Consider the following 22,261-nt stretch of genomic DNA (forward strand, 5'->3'; position numbering starts at 1 on the left):
CTGTCTTGCTGACAACCAGTACAATATCTTTGATGGGTTACATACCAGTACAAAGCTTAGTGTTGTCTGTTAAAAACACCAAGAGAAAAAATTGTGTGTTTCCAGGCAGTATGAAATTATGAAACCATACTTCCCCTATCCATGCCTTATGGAATGGTCCAGTATTTGCTGATATGAACAAAAGGACAGACGTTGGCATTGATGAACACTTGATCCAATCCCTGTCCGACTGCTTTAGCCTTTGTGTGTCAAAGCTACCCCTCCTCCTTTTTAATTAATTAATCTCAAATTGTGCTTTATGTACACATCAAGTGGTTTATAAGGGTCTGCTCTGTGTATGTTTGGACTGGTGCTCTCAGCAACAAAAGCTCTCATGCATAGATGAAGCCTGCTGACAGAGGTTTTCAAGTATCGCTGCTGACTTGGGAGTGCCCCAAGTTCTTTGACTTTCTTCCTGGGCTCTGAAACAGGGAGTGACCACCATGTGGCCGTTTCAAGAAGTCTGAAGTTAGGCACCTGAAGTAGTAAGACCATTAAACTTGTTGGTGATTGACTTTAAAAGGGCTTCAAATTAAGCAAGGTGCTTGGGTTCATCTTGTTCAAATCTGTTGGCTCGTTGACGGTGAACACTTTCCTAGTTGTATGTGTGGTTTATGTAATCAAGGGCTTTTTTGTTTGGTTGGGTTTTATTTTAGGCTTTGGAAAAACTATAATTTTAGGAAAAATATTTATAGCTGTACTTAATATCCAAGAAGCAGTATGAAGCTAAAGAGGTAATTTAATACAAAAAAAAAAAAGGAAGTTTAGTTATTCCCTGCTGTGTTTAATGCAAGTTCTGGTGGTCTTATATTTGCTGGCAAGACTTATGTCTTTATCTCATAATCATATTCTTTACTCATTCATGGAAACAGACCCAGTGGGGTGATTCATGAGTGCTTTCAGTAGTTTTGCTGAAATAAAAATTAAATAAGTATCAGATGTTAAGAATATTTTGGATATCTAGAGACACTAGGAAGCTTAGCTTTAATCAGAATAAGATCCTTACTAATGGTCTCTCTCTTTTGAAAAGCCTCCATTGGTAGATCTCAGAGTAACCTCTTAGCTGTATGTTTAAGACATGAGTTAGTAGTTGAACACTTTCAGACGAGGGTTGATCTTACTTGCAGTGCCCTGGGAACAAGGTACAGATTTATGACCTAAAGTTTAGGCATTTGGATTTTCAAATCTGGTCTCTGTATGTAAGCTTACAATGATTTTTAAAATTCTGCAGCTTAAAGTGAGGACATGAGATGAAAATTGTGCTGTTCATTGGACTGTACGGACGAGTAGGGAATGCTTGATCCGTGTTTCCCAGGGTAGCACTGAGGGAGAAGGGAACTTGGTGCCTTGTTTCAGTTCCCTCTTACTCTCTTCCTTTTTTTGAAGTACAAACACGTAGCTCTATTAGAAGGGAGAGAAAGAGAGTGGGTGTTATAATAACACAGAGGCTTTGAGACAGGCAGTTCTGAAAGTTACTTAAACAAAACCATTGAGATCATTTTGTCAAGACACCGTCTAGTTCACCAGTAAATGCTTCGAAATAAAATATCAGATCGCTTATACCTTTCCTTTATTTGCTGCATGAGTTACTCTGCCAGATTGCTATCTACACCATCACATTTGTGTTCTTTTGCTCCATTGCCTGTGCAGAGAGCAAAGTGCAGCTGAGAAATTATAGCTGAACAAAGTCATGTTTAGAAACATCAGTTTTTCTTGTCATGTTTTGAGTGCAGAATTCATACCGAAGCAAGAGAATTAAACAGAGAATCTCAATAGCAAAGCAGAACAAAGCCAAGCAGGCGAAGCACGACAAAGATGTGCCGGAGTCCCTGGGATGTCAGAAGTGAGGCGCTGAGCACAGTGGCATCATTACCTCTTCTCTTGGGCTGGGCAGCTTAATCCTATTTGAGGTAATACAGCTTATGAAAAAGATACTTTTTAGACAGCTGATTGAGGTGACAGCACTTCTCAACACCACCACTTCAGCACCTGAGAAGAAGGGGAATTACTGCGGAACGATGAGAAGGGCTTTGTGATTGCAGAGGGAGGTGAGCAGAGCATGTGGAGTGGCAGGGAAATAAAGAAAAGCAGATCAGCTTCATTTTAATTTTTTTTTTCCCCCACATGAGGATTTTTTTACATTCTCTTTGTTCAGTGTCGGCTTGTTGATGTGGGTACACAGCCCTGGCAAGTTGTCATGCTCCTTAAAGTTTGTAGCTCTGAAAGGCAGAGGAGTGTTCAGCATTCTGGGACTGATGCTTTCCATCGGTTTTGTTGTTGCCTCTGGAAATATTGATGCCATTGATCTTTGTGCAAGCATGTAGCTGTAGATTAAGAAATGTGGAATGGAATATCTTCAGCATAAACTGGGAATACGAAAAGAAGATGTATAGAAAAGGAACAAAAAGCTAGAAAATCAGTGATATTAAGTTGTCAGGGATTCCTTTTTTCCCAAATATGCTAGAAATTTGGTTGTTAGGAAATGTAAGGTGAGTATTTCAATTAAGAAATTAAGGATTTCGATTAAGGATTTCTGCCTTATCAAGGAGTAAACTAGAGCACAAGACATAAACTGTTGTTAAGCCTTGTAAAGCCATTGTCAAGAAAGTACGTATTACAAAGTCTTATAGACAGGTACACTGAAGCAAACCTGCGACTCCACATCTCTGGAGTCACAAAAGATGTAGAGCCAGAAATAAAAATAAGAAACCAGTTCTCATTATTTTTATTGGTGTGGAAGCAGCACAATTAGCAATGATTGTGAAGACTTAAGAAAACAACTATTTCTGTATGTAATGCAATGCGTGACTTGCCTTTGTTTATTCTTTTTTCTTTTCAGTTTCTGAAACAATTTTTATGGTTTGGCATGTGTTGAACAACATTTTTTAAAAGTAATGCAGTAAATAGATGATGAAAAATTATTATCTTGTATTCATAATGAATTCATCTTTTTAATTATTTGATTGGTAGATTAGAGATACATTTTTACTTTCTTTAAGGCTTTCTTAAGCCACATTACATCTTTCAGCTGTGTTGGTTTCCAGTTCCCTAGCGTGGTGCAGGTTGAGTATGCTTGTCCCTCTGCATGATGCGGTTGAAGGCCAGGAATAGTAGTTTAATATTCTGAGGCATCAGGAAGAAGCACATAATTTGATTGTTCAATTACTGCGGTATAAAACACCTTCGTCTTTTTTGTGTACATTTCTCTGCTTGGATGTTCACAATTCCTGGCACTCTTATCTTCCCAGCTATGTGTGATCTGTCCAGCTCTCCCCGTAGCGCTGCGGTACAAACACCGGCAGTGTGATTGGTGTGGCGGCGTGATTGTGACGGGATAAAAGCTGCAGTGTGTGCATAAAAGGAACCAAATTACTTACACTCAATTAACATGGCCATGCTTCTGAGAGATCACCAAACCATGGCTAAAAGCACCCTTTTATATAATGACCTTGTTATTTTCTCTTTGATTTGTGTAAAATTGTTTTTAGTTATGGAAGAAAAAACAGTTGCAGTAGACTAGGAATTTTAAATAAATCACCATTAGTATTCTTGGCAATAACTTATTAGTGTAAGCCACTGGTTTAATTGTGAAGCAGTGGAAAGTGCAAAGCATCGGGATGGCAGACAGCTCAGCTTTGAATATATTAAATTCAGTCTAATATGAATAGGTTTTGGTAATAAACAAATGCAATGTTCATTTAAAGGTTGATTGAGCAATTCCTGCAGAAATTTCTTCCTGAATGCACAAGAGGAGCACAAAGTCCTCATAACTAGGATTCGGGGCCAGTAGTTCGTGCAAGGGACTCGGGTGTCTCTTTCATGGGACTGCAGAACATGACAAAACAGACTCCTGCTCTTCACAGTTCAGCTTCCTCTGGTAGGGCTGAGGAGGAACAGGTCAGGTTCTGCAGAACTTCCACATTTGCGATACATTATGTGACATTTATCTTTCCATTTGCAAGGAAATCTCCTGAATATACATTCCCCCTAAATGAATATATGTATACATTAAGGTGTCATTGAGTTGGAAATGGGATTTTGAACTTCCACGTATCTGGCACTAGTGCATATCCCAGTTGGGTTATGCTCGGGCACGGAGAAAACACATCTTTTTGCCTTTCTCTTCCTGCTGGTCACTTTGCATTTTCTTCTGCTAGACAAGCTTTAGGCATTGCCTGGATTTCCTTTACACAGAGCAGGAATTTCACCCTGGATTCATCAGCTCCAGCATCTCTTGTCAGATGCACACTGTGCGTTGGCTTTCCTCCCACTGCAGTGTAGAAGCCAGCTGGTGTTTCTGCAAGAGGATAGTCCTCGTGCCGCTCAAAGAGGGCTGTAGGGTTGATGGGTACTGGGAAGTCTGGGCTTTCTCCACTTACCTCTTTGTGAAGCTGACTGTGAAAACTTTGTCCCTTTATATGGTCTTAAGGCTTTTCTTTACTTAGAAGTCCACATAAACCTCTTGTCCTGAGTAACTCCGTGCAGGTAAACGTACTACATGTAGTTACTCAGTATTGCTTTCCAAAATGCATACGCAGCTGAACCTTTTCAGAGACAACAGTCCTCTAGTCACATCAGATACTTGCTTTGCTTTGAATATTGGCAATCAAACGAATGTGGCTTTGGCTACCAGCCTAATGAATGAGTTGTAAAAGCTTAAAAAAAGTGGTTTATATCCATTTAATATTTGGCTTCCTCTGCACTACCAGTGATGGTAGCTGGAGCAGTGGCTATGACTTGAGTGGATGGTAGGAAATAAGTAAAAAAAAAAAAATTAGTTAACAGATTAAATATTTATCACATTGCTGAGGTAAACAAAGGTGTGTAATATGAGGTCTCTATAAAAAAAACCCAAACTTCTAAGTATCAACACTGAAATTCAGTCTATATGTATTTTTTGTTATAGAGGAAATTGGACTCTATATATAAATGCTACAAAATTCTGCTGAATACTATTCCTGTTCATTTGCTCTTCACTACATCCCTGAAACTCCATGTGCATACCTGCTTAAAATCAGCAACAAGTGTAGCTAGTAATGAAATATTTCAAATTTAGTTTATTTTGTTTCATGATGCGCAAATAGAAAATAATTTAAGTGTGACTAATTTTATTCATCCACGGTAGTTGCTCATCTGAAATGCTATTGAAGTTCAGTAATTGGAGCTCTAAAATATAGTATTTGACAGATGGTGTGGGCGGTTGTGCCATTTCCATGGTAAATCTACTTACAAATATAACCATGAGGAAGTTGTCTTCATTCCTTGACTACTGCAGCATATAGATGGAGAAAGTGACACACACAACATGAAAGCGGATTTGTGTCGTGGTTGTCCATTTTCCTGCTATAATGATTTGAATTTTTAAACAAGGGCAAGAGAGAGGTTTCTTTTTACTGTGTCTGAAAAGGAGTTGCTATAAATGCTAAAATATTCTTTCAGTAACTTAGCTTTTCTTACATTTCCTTTGAAGCTTTTCCTACAGTGAATTACTTCTGTAATGTCTTACAGCAGCAGTTAGAAAGCATTTCTCTTTTTAGATGAAAGCAAAATAGATCTTTGCTAAGATACATTTATTGTTAAAAAAAATACTGGAGGTTGCAGAAATGGACAGTCCTGTTACCCCAGGGCTTACTGTTGAAACTTGGAGATTATAAAATGGTATAAATAAAAATATACTGCATTATCCAGTTTTAATATTCTTTTTTATTCTTTTTGTGTTTTAACAGAAATCACCGATGCTGGTACTAGAGGAATCCAAGATACAATTAAGGGTGTGAAAAGAAAAAAGATTGTGACTGAAAACCATCTCAAAAAAATACCAAAATCGCCTTTGAGAAGCCCTGCCGAAGCCAAGGTTAAGCAAAATGTAGACCCTTCACCTTTAAAAGCTCTTCCAGATGCCTCCAAACACGCCACAGCACAGGATCACCTACCCGTGCAAAATGGAAATCAATGTACCAAACAAAACGGAGGAGCGCTTAGTAGTGAGATAAGTGTTGAAACAACCAAATCTGAAACATCAATGCAGACAAAGCTTTCACTGACGCATCAGTCCTTAGATTTGGGTAAACAGGCGGTGGGGGATACTGATGCAAACCAACTGAACTCACCAGAGAAGAAGTCTCTCTCAAACTCCTCAAGTAAAACAAAGACTGACAGTAATGAATGTAGTAATTTTCTTGATTGCAGTACATCATCCCCATGTACACGTACTGCATTCGATGTCTTATTAAAAGCTATGGAGCCTGAACTGAACACCTTAGCACAAGAGTGCCCCCCTTACAGGATGCAGATAGAGAAACTGAGACCAAATAAAACTGTAAGCACCTCTTCTAGTCTCACGTCCAATACGGTGAGCGTCCAAAAGCAGTCTGCTTTGTCGCAGCATGAGTTTGCGGCTGGACCTCACTATTACCCGTGTACGTTAAACAATGTCCATGTAGCAGCAACAGCCAAGACTGGACAAGCACAAGGCCAGTCAGTTTCTTGTTCACAAGACCTTGTTACTAAAACCAGTCAACAAAATCACCAGATCGTTATGTGTCCAGGTTTCACTAGGTCACTGGTACAACAGCAGAGTCAAGAAAACCCCAAACTCCAGCAGATATACAGCATAGCAGTAACTTCGTCTGTCGTTCACACCTCATCTTCCACTGTAACTCAGGTTTTTCCTCAAAACCAGTTAGTAGCTAGTTCGTCTTCACCTTTGTCAATTAGCACATCAAGTTCAACACACTTGTCTATAGGTCCCATGTATAACTCAGCCCAGATAGCATCGGTTGTAAACCATGGTGTAGAACAAATATGTAACCTCTTGAAAGACCAGAAGCCTAAAAAGCTAGGGAAATACGTCTGCGAGTATTGCAATCGGGCCTGCGCCAAGCCCAGCGTTCTCCAAAAGCACATTCGATCCCATACTGGAGAGCGACCCTACCCTTGTGTGACGTGTGGGTTTTCATTTAAAACCAAAAGCAATCTGTACAAGCACAAAAAATCTCATGCACATGCTATCAAACTTGGACTTGTCCTACAACCAGATTCGAGTGGCCTCTTCCTATCTCATGACTCGGACAAAGCACTTAGCATTCATTCAGATGTGGAAGAAAGCGGTGAGAGTGAAGATGACGGCACTGCTGATGAAAGACAAGATGATCAAGAACTGGAACCTGCACAAGTAGCGAAAGTCATTTCGAGTGCAGAAACGTTACGGAAAGGAAGCCCTATTCCATTAAGCAACCCAGATTGTGTACCAGGTGACTCTTCTTTACACGATACAGAACCTCAAGTAAGGGCAGCTTTACCAAAAGTCATAGTTCATCCCGTAAATGTTTCTCCATTACGGGCCGATAGCCCAAAAGTAACAGAACCAGCACCCGAGCTTGCTGCGGCGCAGAGAAAAGGAGATTTTAAAGCGACAACTCTTCAGTCAAATTTAACACGTACATCCTCATTGAAGGAGAATGACATAAAGCAACATCAGAAAGCAGAAGTGGGCCTACTAGAGGAACAGCTGGGATCTGCAGTAGGAGCGACGCACGCTCAGCTCCAGAGACAGCAGGCGACCGATGGTTCCCAAGATCAGCAAGGAAAAGGTCTTTTGAGCCCTAGAAGTTTGGGTAGTACTGATTCTGGTTATTTCTCTCGTTCTGAAAGTGCCGATCAAACAATGAGCCCACCAGCTCCTTTCGTAAGAGGGTTGCTGACCTCTGAGAAAGATGCAAATAAAAACCTGCCCTGTGTACCGCGAGCAAGCGGTGTGGTAGCATCAGTGGTACAGACTGTTTGTGCTGAAAAAAATCTTATTCTCTCTGGCCAAATGCGACCTCCCATGGCAACAAAAACCCTTGAAGAGCGTATCTCAAAGTTAATTTCTGATAATGAAGCTGTTGTGGATGACAAACAGTTAGATAGTGTGAAACCAAGAAGAACATCTCTTTCAAGAAGAGGAAGCATAGATTCACCAAAATCCTACATTTTTAAGGATTCCTTCCAGTTTGATTTAAAGCCCATGGGAAGAAGAACTAGCTCAAGCTCTGATATACCAAAGTCTCCTTTTACACCCACCGAGAAATCAAAGCAAGTTTTTCTTCTTTCTGTACCGTCTCTTGACTGTTTACCTATAACACGAAGTAATTCCATGCCTACTACCAGTTACTCAGCAGTACCTCCAAATGTAATACCTCCCTCTCATCCTCTTCGAGGCAGTCAGTCATTTGATGATAAAATTGGCTCTTTATATGATGATGTTTTTGTATCAGGGCCTGCTGCTCCACTGAACCAAGGTGGACATCCTCGGACCCTTGTGAGACAGGCAGCAATAGAAGATTCTTCTACTGGCGAAAGCCAAGTTCTTGGATCAGTGCGATCTGTAGAAGAAGGTTATCTGGGGTGTAATTTGTCAAATGAATCTTTATTTCAAAGGAGCAAGTCCCTGGCACAGGGATCAAGTTTAGAAAAAACAAAGAAGTCCCCTCAGGTGCGAGGAACAATGTTCGAGTGTGAAACCTGCAGAAACAGATATAGAAAACTGGAAAATTTTGAAAACCACAAGAAATTTTATTGTTCAGAGTTGCATGGACCTAAAACAAAAGCAGCGATCCGAGAGCCTGAGCATAAAACTGTTCCAAACAGTACGCAACCCCAAATTCTACACTACAGAGTCACTACTTCAACTGGCGTCTGGGAGCAGACACCCCAGATAAGGAAAAGAAGGAAAATGAAAAGTGTTGGTGATGATGATGACCCACAGCAAAATGATACGAGCGTACCATCAAAGAACGCAGAAGGCCAAAGCAAACCAGCAAATTCTTCCAGTCTGTCCAAACACAGTGCGGTGACAACAGTGGTAGGATCACGACAGCCGAGCAACCTTCTACTTCAGAGTGCACAAATTCAGCTTGTGGCTCGAGGCACAGATCAGACTACAGAGCCAAAGATGGCTCCGCTCATTGAAAAGCAGGCAAGTTCAGCTGTGCCAGAAAAGGTGGAGTTGAAAAGACAAGGGACTGGCATTTCAGTAATACAGCACACCAACTCACTGAGCAGAAATAGCTCATTTGAGAAATCAGAGTCATTTGAAAGAGTATCACCAGTTTCTTCTCAAGAGCCCAACAAGGTTGCAAAGCACCGCTCTTTGAACACAGTTGTAATCCAAGAGGACAGACACTCTCACCTGAATCCTCCTCAGCATCATCGACCTCTGTCTCCAGAAGCACCTAGAGGGGAAGTTCAGGGAAGCCAAATAGTTCCTAATGAGAGAAGCACACCGCTTCAGCCATCGAGGCTTGTTCGCCAGCATAACATCCAGGTTCCTGAAATACTGGTCACAGAAGAACCAGACAGGGACCAAGAAAACCAATGCAGTGATCAGGAAAAGACAGAAAGGTTTAATTGGCCACAACGCAGTGAAACACTGTCAAAATTGCCAACAGAAAAGCTTCCACCAAAGAAGAAAAGAATTCGCTTGGCTGAAATGGAGCATTCGTCAGCAGAATCAAGTGTTGACTCCACGCTTTCCAGAAGCCTAAGTCGGGAGAGTAGCTTGTCTCATGCCTCTAGTTTCTCAGCTTCGCTTGATAAAGATGAAACTTCGAAGGCTGAGAACCCTTCCAAAGCAGAGCCTGTTAGTAAGTCATCAGAGTTCCTCATGATTCCTGCGGGCTCGCATGCACTGGCTGTGCCTGGCCCTCATTACCGGGAAATGAGGCGTGCCGCCTCGGAGCAAATCAGCTGCACACAGCCATCGATGGAGGTTGTGGACTACAGGAGTAAGTCTTTTGACTGTGGAAGCATGTCTCTGTCAAAACCTGCCTCGCTCGTAGAGATAGCTGCTCCGAAAGTGTCATCTGCAAATGGAGTTACTGGACACGTGCCTCTGCTAGAAAGGAGGAGGGGGCCGTTTGTAAGACAAATATCTTTAAATATTGCTCCAGAAAATCATCAGCTTCAAGTTAAATCGACTTCTTCGTTTCAGACAGTTCATGTTACGGATGTGCCTGCAGTGCCACTGCACAGGCTGCAGACCTCTGGCAAATCCTCAGTGGAGTTTCCTTCGAGTACTCAGCATTCACAGACTCACTCCAGGGCTCACTCAGCAATTCAAAACTGTAACCCTGTTAGCCTGTCTTCGGTTCAGCCACCTCTAGGTCAGGTGTTGAATAATCCAGGACAGCCATCCTCAACACATCAGCCTTCCCAGACATCTACTAAAACATCAGCCCAAGGAGAACAAGTGAGCACATACGCGCTTTCTTGTCATCCCGACGACAAGAAGGATTGTTTTGCTCCAAAGTATCAACTTCAAGTTAAAACATTACATATAGGTCAGCCATACTCTTCCAAATTGCTGAAAAATACTTTATCAACTCAGACAATTCCAAGTCAAGTTGGGGTGGACCAGAACTCATCCTCCTTTGAATTGCAGACTAAACTATCAGATCCGTCTAATCCGTACTCTGTGCCTCCTCTAAAGCAAATTGTCCCTAATAACTGCAGCAGTCAAATCCATCAGATTCCTCCTTTTGTGGTTCCTGTCCGTATTCACAGCAGTATGCCGTCCTATGGCTTTGCAACTGTTACACCCCTTCCTCACATTTTGGTGACCCAGGAGCATGTAACTCAATCTGTTTGCAAAACAAATGTTGTGACAGTGCCAACGCTTGAAGGCAAAACTCAGCTGCCAAAATCTCACAAAGATCATCAGAGGACTTTGCCAAATTCATTTGAATTTGAAAATTCACTACCAGAAAGTGGAACCAGAAATTCACCTTTGTCAACCTCTTTGAATATTATTCAGAAAGTGCCAGTTAGCGGTCTCTTCCCTCAACAAGAAGCTACAGCTTCAAGTAAGCGAATGCTTTCCCCAGCAAACAGTTTAGACATTGCCATGGAAAAACAGCAAAAACGTGTTAAAGATGAGAGTGGAGCTGCCTGCGTGACAGATGCTAGACCATTGCATTCGTTGAACGTTAGATCTAATGACCCTGCTAGTAAGCAGAAGAAACCAGTTTTGGTAAGACAGGTTTGCACCACAGAGCCTCTTGAAAACCACCTCTTAGATCCTGATGGTGTTGCACAGCAGGAAACAAGCAGCAAAGCTGGTACTTCAGACCTGCTGTCACCCGACCATCATTCACCTGACACTGGGGCTTCAGAAACCCAAAAGGAGTCACCAGAATCTGAAGACCTTAAGTCTTCAGGATCGCCAGTATTTGTAGGTAGAAAACCATCGGAATTGTCTCCAGTGAATAATCAGAGTTCTCTTCTCAAGGCTGTCAGTAGCAGTCAAGACAGACGGTCCCCGAGTAACAGTAATGAGAGCAAACAAATCGATAGCCAGGGTCAAGCAAAGCCTGGAACTACACCGGCTGCAGTGAACCCAGGAGAAATGCAGAGGCTGTCATTTCCAAGCCTCAAGACCTCCACTAGTTTTACCTGGTGCTATCTCCTGAAGAGAAAACCGTTGCATCTGCTGCAAAATGATCAGAAAATCTCAGCCTATTCTACCTGGACCATTAGTCCCAACAATCCCAATCCACTTGGTTTGTCGACAAAAGTCGCCCTCTCCCTCCTCAATTCAAAACAAAAAGTTGAAAAACCGCTGTACACTCAAGCGAGAACTACTCATCCCAGGTCTGATGTGTTGGTCTATTCAAGCAAGTGGAAGAACAGCTTAACCAAGGTATTTAAGCTATGTTTGCTGTATACTGATCACATACAGAGGATTTGCTTTGGAAATCATGCTCGTTCATGTTTGAGAGAATGTAATATGCCTGACATGTATAATATATATGCTTATTTATTTTAGTTATGCTGGATCAAACTGGTAAAAAGATCTTAAGTAATTCCATTAAGAAACCTGTTCATAAGGATTTATCTCTTTTCATGGAAATTAGTTCCTGGATATGAAGCGTTTATTGTGGCAGGAATGTGTTTTGACTATTTTTTAAATGCAAAGGGTAGAAGAAAAGTAGTTCTGATCTAAATATTTGTTAAACACTTTTAACTTAAAATGGGTTCATTTAAGATCATAATTGCATATTTTGCCTTAAAAGTCATGTGGTATTTTCTGTTAGAAAAGAGTGCTCAGCCTGAACAGGTGTCCATGGATACACCACGAAAACATTTTTCCCCATCGCTGATCATCTAACTGTGAGAGGAGCAGTGTACTGTTTCCCTTTCTCCCACCTAGGTTAATTGGTGGTGTGAAATAATGACGAAAATAGCGAAGTTTAAAATAAAATTATGCCTGCCATAAAAACACTGACAACTTCGTGGATCGATACGGCTCCAAAGATGACGTTAAGTCTTGCACAGTGGAACATACTCCGAGCATTGTTTATGACCCACAGAAAACACTACGTCATCCCGGAGTCAGATGTGGCAAGTAGTCACTTGTTATTTCCTTGGCTGTCTTGGGGCTGCCCACATGTGATCAGGATTTCACTCACTGGACAGTTTTGTGATGTGCAGGACCAAAGCTGTGCTGGTTTGCACTGGGTTTGACGATCCTCAGTCACTGAACCGCCTCTGTGAGTGGGTGAAGGTGGCTCTCTGCCCTGTAGGTATGGCGAGAGGTGGCTGTGTCTATTCAGTGGGTCCAGTCCTAGCTGTTATTGTCCCGTCTAGTGAAGCTGGAAAGCTTTCTGGAGAGAGCCTTGGCGTACAGCATGGTTTCATGCTCTTCTTTCCTGTGTACACTGTGTCTTTGATGCTGAACTTCTCTTTGGAGCTGGCAAGAACAGGGTGTCAGCTGTGGAGTTCCCTTTCTCCACAGTCCTTCGGGACATGGAAACCTTTTTGGGGTGTAAAAGCAATTGTAACTTGCCCTAATCCTGCAGTCTGCCATCAGCAAAACTTTCCAGGCGTCAGGCTGGGAATGGGTGTCCGTGGGGCAGGCAGTCGCTCTAGAGGAGACGTCCCACAGCCTTGGGAAAAGGCGCCTGTCTCTGTGGATGGTGAGTGGCAGAGGCTGCTGCTGTCAGCGGTCACCCTGGGATGTTCCTGTGCTTGATAAATGGTTTGCTCAGATACTGAGTCATCACTGGGGAAAAGAGCAATGGGATGAGGAACTCTGTGTAAGAGGAAGAAATAGTTTCAGAATGAGAGGGGGAGTCTGGAAGATATGCTGAAACCCCTTGGGCCAAAAGAGCATTAGAGTTAAACCTCATCCTCATGAAATTGGTGGGAGATTTTACTTTTGGAAGTCAAAACTTTATCTGTAATGTGTCGTGCAGGAACACATACAGACTGCTGAGTTTGTGCGAGTGCTGTAGCCAAATTGAATTATGGATTCCGTGTTAGTGTGCCGCCTTTGTTTAAGCTCTTAGCTACCTTTTTCAGCCTGCTCCCCCCTACATTTTATGAGATGTTGTACTTAAATAGTACTAAATTTTAAAAAAAAAAGGATTCAAAGGTTTAGCTTTTTTCATTGTACATAGTTGAGTGCTTCTTTCTAAGGCAAGTTTCACATCAGTTGTGTCATTGACTTGTGTTTGTTTTATTTTTAAAGAACAGTCTATCGGAAGAAATTCTCTGATGACAAAGCTCCTGTGTGCTTCTTGAAGGACAAATTTTGTCTACAAACAAATTCTGTTTAGAATATAAATAATGGATAATAATATTTTTAAAAATACTTTGACAGCACCCTTTTAAACACTCCAGGAGTGTTTCAATGCTGTAATAGGCAGCTGTCAGGTACAGTTACAGTGCTTCTGCCACAAAAGAACCACAGTCACTAATCTTTCTTCAGTCTTTCTCGCTGATGTTTTGAATGAAGCGCACGAGCATGGTGAGAATGAAGAGTTCTTAAGCTCTGCTTGCCACGGATTTACAGGCTTTACTCAGAGCCATTATGAAGGAAAAAAGTGCAGCGAGAAAGCACCAATTAAAGTTTAATTGGCATCTCAGATTGTACGAGCGAGGTATAGGATGGCAGAAATTAAAAATTTCAAAGACCTGATAGGTACTATGACCTAACACCTCTGGAGTTTGTAAAAAGTGAATCTGGCAGCGGGATTTCAGGCGCTTTCCAGGATGATGCTGATGCTGTTACAATACACCTCTGTATTACCAGTCTCCAGTGAGACCTGATAATGGAATAGTCAATGCCAGCTTGGAAACTTCCTCACAGAAGCCATGTTTAAAGAGAGCAAAAACTGAAATTCCTCATTCGGTTCATGGCCAGTAATTCTGCCATTTTTTCTGGTTGAGTCTGAGGATGGAGAACGTTGGAGGTCCTTTGGAAATTAATATTCCAGTTAAAAGGAAAAAAAAAAAAACACAAAACACAAAGCCAACAAACAGATTAGTAAATAATTCTCAAGGAAAAAAAAAAAAAAGATTGATTTCCTGCTTAAAAGTTTGGTGGGGTCCTGAGTTCCATCAGGAACCACAGTTTAGTTTGCGAGTCTCTGCGGGCTGTGTTTGCCCAAGTGGCTTGAACATTTTAACCCTGACCCAATGGAGAGGTTTAGGTGCTACTATAATCCAATTTATAGATAATGATAAAAATGCAGCACTGTTGTGCCTCTCATCTCTCTCAGTTGTAGCCCTTTCCAGAGTGATTTGGGGTATTCTGGTCTCCTCACCAAGAGCGACTTGCTGAACTGTTCTGGGTTTGCCCCCAGAACTAAGTCATGTTTACAGAGGTCTCGTGCTGCTGCAGAACTGCTACTAATCACTGTCACAAAAAAGGCAATTCTTTTGACAATAGATGCCACGGGAAATGAAGAGACGTGAACAAAATGCAAATAATAAGGAACCCCAGGACTTTGTTTGCTCTTCACAATTCGCTGCTCAGAGGCAATAGGTGGAGTTGCCACGTTCCAGTGATTCAGAGAACAAATGTTATTGTGAAAGAAGCTCCTGGAATGAGTACAGACGTTAAAATGTAACAGGATGTTCACCTGCATGGAAAAGGCTTATTTTATCTCCCTGCTCTTCTTATTTTATTGTGCTATTTGTTATTATTTTTTTGCCAGTTTTCCTCACCTGCAGTCATTGGTGTTGTATCAGGAGCCCTTTCTCAAGCCCTCACATTGATCTTGGCTTCCCTCTCGGAAGCGAATCAGTAATGTGTGCAGTATTCCAGGGGGAAGATTTTTCAGGCAAGAATAAGGCTGAAGAATGGGAAGTTTCTCTTAACTGGAAAGCTTTCCGTTCTTGGATGATGTGCCAACAGTCCAGCTCACCACTGGAAAGTAGTTAAATGCAGAAGATTTTTATGTGTAAACTAGTAAAAGTTTAAAGATATTAAAAACATTTTCCTCGAGTGGCTATGTACCAATGGGAAAAATGTTTAATGAATATTATAATCTGAAATTTATAACTTTGATGATTCAGGCTGCGAGCATGTTTGGTTTGGTGTTTTGTTTTTTTTTTTTTCCAATGGATGTTGTAAATTACCAGAAGTATCTATTGATCTCTGGTCTCTGGGCAGCCCTAAGAGCAGGGGTTTTTTCCAGTTTTATACCAGTAATTGAAGACAATGGAGTTAAATTGGAGCAAAACGAGTAAAGTAGAAATGAATCATGGTCCTTGTCTCTATGGGAGAAGAGAGAGAAGACTGTGTTAGAAATGGAAGTCGTGATTGTGGAGATTACTTACATTTTACAGCGCTGCCGTTTTCTACCCTTTCCACCAGCATGTGTGGGGAGTTTGGGGTTTTGGGTGAGATACGTTAAAGGATTTTCACTCAAGAAACCCATGCTACTTAGAGACTGGCTGCTCTTTAAAATTTACAGAGGACCCAAGTCCTCTTCAGTTTAGAATTTTTCATAAAAACTACAAAAAGATGCTTTTTTGTTATCAGTGAGTATCCCTGCAGATTTCTGTGTCAGAAACTCAATGTTTCTATTAGAGCATCGCTGTGACAGCAGCATTTTGCATGCTGAAGACACTGAAACAACTGCTAAAAGAGCATATAACCAGTAAATTCCAGCATGTCAGTGGGCAGTAGATAGGAATTTGAACACCTATATTCAAGTATCTCTGTAGATAAATGTGTGTTAAAAAAAAAAATGGGGGGGAGAAGCCAGAGTTAGTTGGCCTTGTGTTAGTTTTTGCACTCTAGGTGCTTTTGTGAACATACAATATATTATAACACAGTTTCACTGTAGTTTGAATAACAACGTGGGCCAGATACTTCTGGAATCTTGCTTTTTCCTTGGTCTTTTTATTATTGAAATTTAAATCTGGAAAGAATACTTGGTATTTAGGTTTGAAAGATCAGGCACTTAAAGATTGCATTGTTCCAGCTGCTGGGAGTATTTAGGTGGCGTTGGGTTTGTTATATGTGTTCTATTTTTTCCACTGCTCTTTTCTTGTTAAATTAAAAATGTCACCGTGTTACTGGTCGTTTCCAGTGGAAACAAAAGCGATTCGTATGCCAAGTAGCGTATAGGAACTACAACGTGACTGAGTTGCAGTTACTGGAGTAGGCTCAAATTTGGATATTTCTCATCCAGAACATCTTCTCCTTTCACCTTGTCTGAATGCTGTTAAAACATGCAGGGTGAAATTTCTTTCTTCCTACACACAGGCAGAGCTGTCATCTACGCTTTGGTAGAACTGCTCAGATATTTGAAAACCCAGCCCAAATCAATCGGAGGACTGGGGGAAAGCGTATGGATGGGAGTAGTGCTTGAAGCCTCTGGATTCCTAGGGCTCGGAATCAAATAGGAAGATGCTTTTCCGCTGAACTGTGTTAATTTCGCATCAGCCACCTTCCTCATCAGATGGGAAGTAAAGGTGGTGGTGGAGGCTGCGTGGAGGGCTCTGGGCAAAGGACCAGGTGCCAGAATGATGTCACCCTTCAATATATGTAACAACCAGTGTAATTCATCAGGCATTTTAAGTCAGGCAGTGAAGTCATTCCACTTGCCAAGAATTCACAAGCTTAAAGCATTAAATTTTATGATGAGTAGAAAACATAAGGCCAGACTTTTTTTTTTCCCCTCTCATCATTTTATTCACTTATCAATATGAGCAAATGTGGTACGTGTGCCAGCTACGTGGGTAGAACAGTTTATAAATACAGCAGCAATAATTGCTGGCTAATTGGATCTTTCTTTCATTGTTGGCCATTTTATAAATATCCTAGACTTGGAAGGGGAGTAGCTTTCAATTGGCAAATGTTGAGGGAACTCATCCTCCTTTAAAGAAAAAAAAGTTCCTTAATTTCAGGGGAAATGGAGAAACGTATTTTTGTTCTGCTAGACAACTAGTACACTTTTTCGTGTAATGTGGCCTGGCAGTGGGAATTCAGTGTGGAGTCCTGCTTTGGAAGGGTTCTCTTAATAACCTTACCAAATTGGCAACAGTCCATTCCCACACCGAAACCAGTATATTTAAAAAAAAATATTAGAAAATAAGGAACTGGTTGTGCACTACAGCTTCCCTGCTTTTTGTCAGATGATGGGGGGGTATCACGCAGCTGCAGAGCCCCGTCTCTGTGGTCCAGTGGCCACGTCGAGGGCAGAGCAGCGAAGCTGCAGCCATTCAGGAAGCAGCTGGCTTTGATTGTAAGCATCTTTGCTCTGTAGAAGGCTCTCTCTGAGCTAAAATACGTCGCGTTCACCTTCCCTGAAGAAGGAAGAGGCATCTCCTACTGTAGATTCAAAGCATTCCTGATTTCCTACAGTGCCATAATCTCCATCTCGATTTGCCAGTCCACAAACATTCAGTACGTAGTAGAGAAGTTTATCAAAAGATATTTGTTTCATGTATCTTATCATTGTAAAAAAAAAAAAAAAAGGAAAAAAAAATCAGTTACTGTGATTGTGGCTTTTATGATGCTTTTATTGATCATAACTTCCAGGTTTGAATGGTATATGGAAGATACTAAATGATATGCATACCTCATTTTCTTTCAGCGAGCATTAAACAGGAAAAAAATAACTACAACTGAATTCAGCAATAAGGAGAACTCTGAATCAAGCACTGAGCAGGATAAAGAAAATTCCTTTATCAAAACTGAACCAAGAAGAGTTAAAATATTTGATGGAGGGCAAGTATTGTACTTTGTATATTAGATATCGTTGGGAAGATATTTTTTCCTTGATTCTAGAATTTGCAGAGCTGTTTCTTCCTGTTTGATGTATTTTAAACAACAGTTCCCGTGTTGTGGTCTGTGGATGTTGGTTTAGAAAAATGGAAAGCCATGAGAGTTACAAGGCGGGGTAATGAAATAAAGAACACGAAGGCAGTGAGATTCATTGTTTTTTTTCCAAAGGACAAACATCAATCAGCAGTAAAGGCAGCTAGATACAGCCATAGATGTAAATTCTTTTCCTGTATTTCTCTTGCATGATAAATAATTCCTATTCTGCAATAAGGTTGTATAACTGTAGCTGGAGAGGTTATGGTCCAGGGGCTAAGCAGCAGACAGCGGTGCAGTCTCCATCTGGCATTCGCTGTGGTGCACACAGGCTGGAGAACTCCTGATTTGAAAAGTGCCATGGAAATATTCAGTAAACTGAGTCCTCGTCCATGCACTGTAATACTTTAAATTGGTTGCCTGATATAAAAACCAGTTGCTTTAGCCACAGTGTTGTGCCATGTACAACATCTTATAAAGCAGATTTTTTTAGAAGTGCCAGTGACACTTATAAAAAATTCGAGCACAAACGGTGCCTATTTTATTATCCTTGTAATTGGTGGCGGGCTCTAGGGCTTTCCGTTTATTGGTTCCCAGTTTCAATCCAGTCTAGGCCAGCAGTTAAGCTATTACCAGCTGCCGAGGTAAAACACTGCTACAGGTCTCTGACATTGCAGGGACAAGGACACAAAAGCTAAGCACTAAGCACAACCTTTAGTGTCCTTGAGCAGAGATATGAAGGGTAGAATTGAATCTGAATGACTTTTTCCATCTAGAGACAGTCCCAGTAGGCTGAGTCCCGAGCACATGGACAGGGAATTTTCAAGACTTTCCCTTTGTCTTACTGATGATGTTCTTTTCCTGCATCCAACGCAGAGTCTCAAAGATGCTCTTTTAAAGCTTCCTCATGGTGCCCAAACCCGCTTCAAAGAACTGACACTTTTAAAAAGTATGGTCCTGTGCTGCAGAGAGGAAATTTGAAATCTTGAAATGCTTAGTATCAAACGATACCTTTATTTTAAAAGATATGCTATTACTCCTAAACAAGTCCATGATTACCCCATGAAAAATCTAGATATGAGTTTAACAAATAAATGCAGAAGTTAAACAGAAAAAGAGTATGGTTGGTTTTGTCAGTCATTCATTTTTATACATTATATAATTTTTAAAATTCTGGTAGATTATGGTTTCTAGCAAGAATTGTTTTCCCATTACAATTAATTGCCTTACTCTTTCGGTACTGTTACTAGGTACAAGTCCAATGAAGACTATGTATATGTTCGGGGGAGAGGCAGAGGGAAGTACATCTGTGAAGAATGTGGAATACGTTGCAAGAAGCCCAGCATGCTGAAGAAGCATATTCGCACACATACCGATGTCCGTCCTTACCACTGCAATTACTGCAACTTTTCCTTCAAAACTAAAGGTAGGGGCACTTTTCTGTGTACATTTTTCTCCTTTTCTCTTTGTACTTTACAGCATTATTCTTCTCACATTTCATAAGCTAGAGAATTTGCTTCTCTGTTGTGTTTTATTTTCTAATGCTTCAGTTATTTGTAGTTGCATATTTCCTTCTTTTCCTTTGTCTTCTGTATGTTTACTCAGATAATCACATCTTTATATGAATGAACCGCGTGGCATGCCGCAGTAGGTGAGAAATTGGAGTGGAAGAGAGAAATCATAGGGGAGTACGGTGAAAGTTAGGTGAAGGCAAGTGAGCTGGTTAGCTGCTCATCCTAGGCAGGGATGGGAACACAGAATTTTAAGTCTCTAGAGCTTATCTTTTGGAAGTATGACATTGACTTATATTGTACTTCTGTTGGCACTCAACTCATTGCTCCAGGAAGGAAATAGGCCTTTAGTAAATTACTGTATTGAAATGGTTTTTTATACCCTTTAAGGACAAGGTTCACTTTCCACTTGACCTTCTAAGACCCAAAGATGGACCCCCCCACATTTAAAGCCTGTTTACACCAGATACTTACATGCATCCTAGTTTAAGCAGCCGGTGCACTAAACAGTGGTAGATCCAGGACTCAAAATAAGTGAAACAGACAGTTCACAGCCAAAATACTTTCAGTGAAAGAATTCTAAGCAGTAAAATTTTTCTTGGCTTTGAACATCATTTATCAATAATCCCCCCCAGCCGTAACCTCAGAAACATTGGTATTTTTAGTGGGTTCGGGACCACTCAGTAGCTGGGTGGAAAACTTCCAGGAAATAACCCTGTGCTGCAGAAAGTGGGATGGATAGTCTTCAGATGTCTCAAAACCTGTCGCTGCATCCTGTCACACTGGGTCATCGTGTTGCCTTGAAAATGAAATGCTGAAGTGTGAACCCAATAAATTCTGATTATGGTTTTTGCAGAGTAGGCGTGCTGGCCAAGTTCAAGTAATTAAGTTCTGCCCATTTAAAATTCCCCCCGGTTTCAGTTCTAAGCAGGTAGCTTCTGCTGTGGCTATAGCCGGCTGTGGCCATTACTGCTGGCAGAGCCAGGCACACAGCTGGATGCTTCAGGTTTGGTAAACCACCCTTCATGGAAGGACAGCACAGCCAGCAGCTTCGTGCAGCACGTTAAGCTGGGAAATTCACTGTTTGTGTGTCAGTATAGTCATACAGCTTCATAACAATTATTTCAAAATTTGGGGTGAATTTTGAGGTTCATTTTAAAGCAGGAGTGAAGTACTGCATAACCATAAGAGTCACCATTTCACCCACTGTAATTTCTACTGTTTGAATGTCTCAAAGAAACAGGTTTTTGAGAGACAATAGGAAATTTAAGTAAGTGAGCAGTTATTTGTAATAATATACATTTCACAAATATAATCTTTTACAGGTCTCTGATCTACTCTCAACCCTATCTTGATGATATTTGCCATATTTTATTTTCAGAGGAGAAGGGGAGAGCAGCCTGTGGGGCCTCTCAGCAGTTACGCGTTCACTTTTGAGGTTCAGATTGAATATGTTCATGCTCTGATTTTGAGTAAAATTAATCTGTTTGTTTAGGTTGGCAGTGAAAATGATTACACTGAAAATAGAATCTATCAAATATTAAGAGAGCTGCAAGATATGAACTTCAGTTTCATGCAGTAGTTTTCTGTCAACATGGCTTTGAAGACTGAATCAGCCTTTTTTATACTGTGCTATAAACAAACGAGAGATCTTTTACACCAGTGCAAAATACATAACTATCTAGGATTTCCATCCTGGTCTGTTTTGCCTCAATAAAGAACTTCATGAAATGTAGCCAGAGACCTTATAGCATTCAGGATGGTGACTCTGCCGCAGCCCTTGGCAGCTTGCATTGAGGAGCAAGGTTCTGTCACAGGTGAAATCAAATTATACAGGTGGTCAGAAATGTAGCTGAATAAGATTGAGACATGTTGGGTGTGTGTATACATTTGTATAGTCACAGAGCAGTTATTTTTTTTCATTTTTTTCTTAAGGAAATTTAACAAAACACATGAAGTCAAAGGCACATAGCAAGAAATGCATGGATTTGGGAGTCTCAGTAGGCTTAATAGATGACCAGGATGGAGAAGAGGAATTTGGTAAGAAATTAAAATCTTCTTTCTTTATTGCATTTTTAATTTGTTTTGTCATCCCAAGTTCCTTACCCTTTCTTTTAGAGAGTTTTTGAATTCTTGTACAGGGAAGACACAGATAAAAATCTTAGAAGCTAGTCCAGAGGAGTAAGAAATACTGAAAAAACCTTCACTAAAAGAAATGGCAAGCATATGCTAAAGATAAAATGCTGCTGAATTTTTCACAAAGTGGTATGCAGTTTATCAGTTTCACAGATAAATATGACAAGACCGAAAATAACAGAAAAACAGCTGTTTGCCTAGAAAAAATGTAGTCAAATGTAGTGCTGCTTTGCGCATGAAATTGTCAAAAGCTTTGAGATATACGTTTAATAGAAATGTTATCACTAACATGCCACACAAATCACAAATATGCAGCTGAGTGCTGTGCAAGGAGGCTAATCATCTTCCAGTGAAGAGTTTTGTCCTTGTTCACAAATAATTGGGCATAAATCAGTGGATAGAGAACATTTAAGAATGATGAACATTATTCATCTTGACCTGCTCTACTTCTCAGTTAGTGATGAGAATGTTAGCAAAA

General features: G+C 40.8%; 1 protein-coding gene across 1 annotated transcript in view; it reads left to right on the forward strand.

The window, feature by feature from the left end:
* HIVEP1 (human immunodeficiency virus type I enhancer binding protein 1) overlaps window positions 1-22,261 on the forward strand; it is a gene marked incomplete at its 3' end in the record, with an annotated part of 48,172 nt that overhangs the window by 14,576 nt on the left and 11,335 nt on the right. The window contains exons 3-6 of the mRNA XM_010076747.1: window positions 5,766-11,719; window positions 17,913-18,046; window positions 19,387-19,562; window positions 21,583-21,687. Of these exons, the coding sequence (XP_010075049.1) occupies window positions 5,766-11,719; window positions 17,913-18,046; window positions 19,387-19,562; window positions 21,583-21,687 (6,369 nt within the window). The remainder of the gene's footprint in view (window positions 1-5,765; window positions 11,720-17,912; window positions 18,047-19,386; window positions 19,563-21,582; window positions 21,688-22,261) is intronic.

The sequence above is a fragment of the Pterocles gutturalis genome, unplaced genomic scaffold (genome assembly GCF_000699245.1).
Source record: "Pterocles gutturalis isolate BGI_N339 unplaced genomic scaffold, ASM69924v1 scaffold1688, whole genome shotgun sequence".
NCBI lineage: Eukaryota > Metazoa > Chordata > Aves > Pterocliformes > Pteroclidae > Pterocles > Pterocles gutturalis.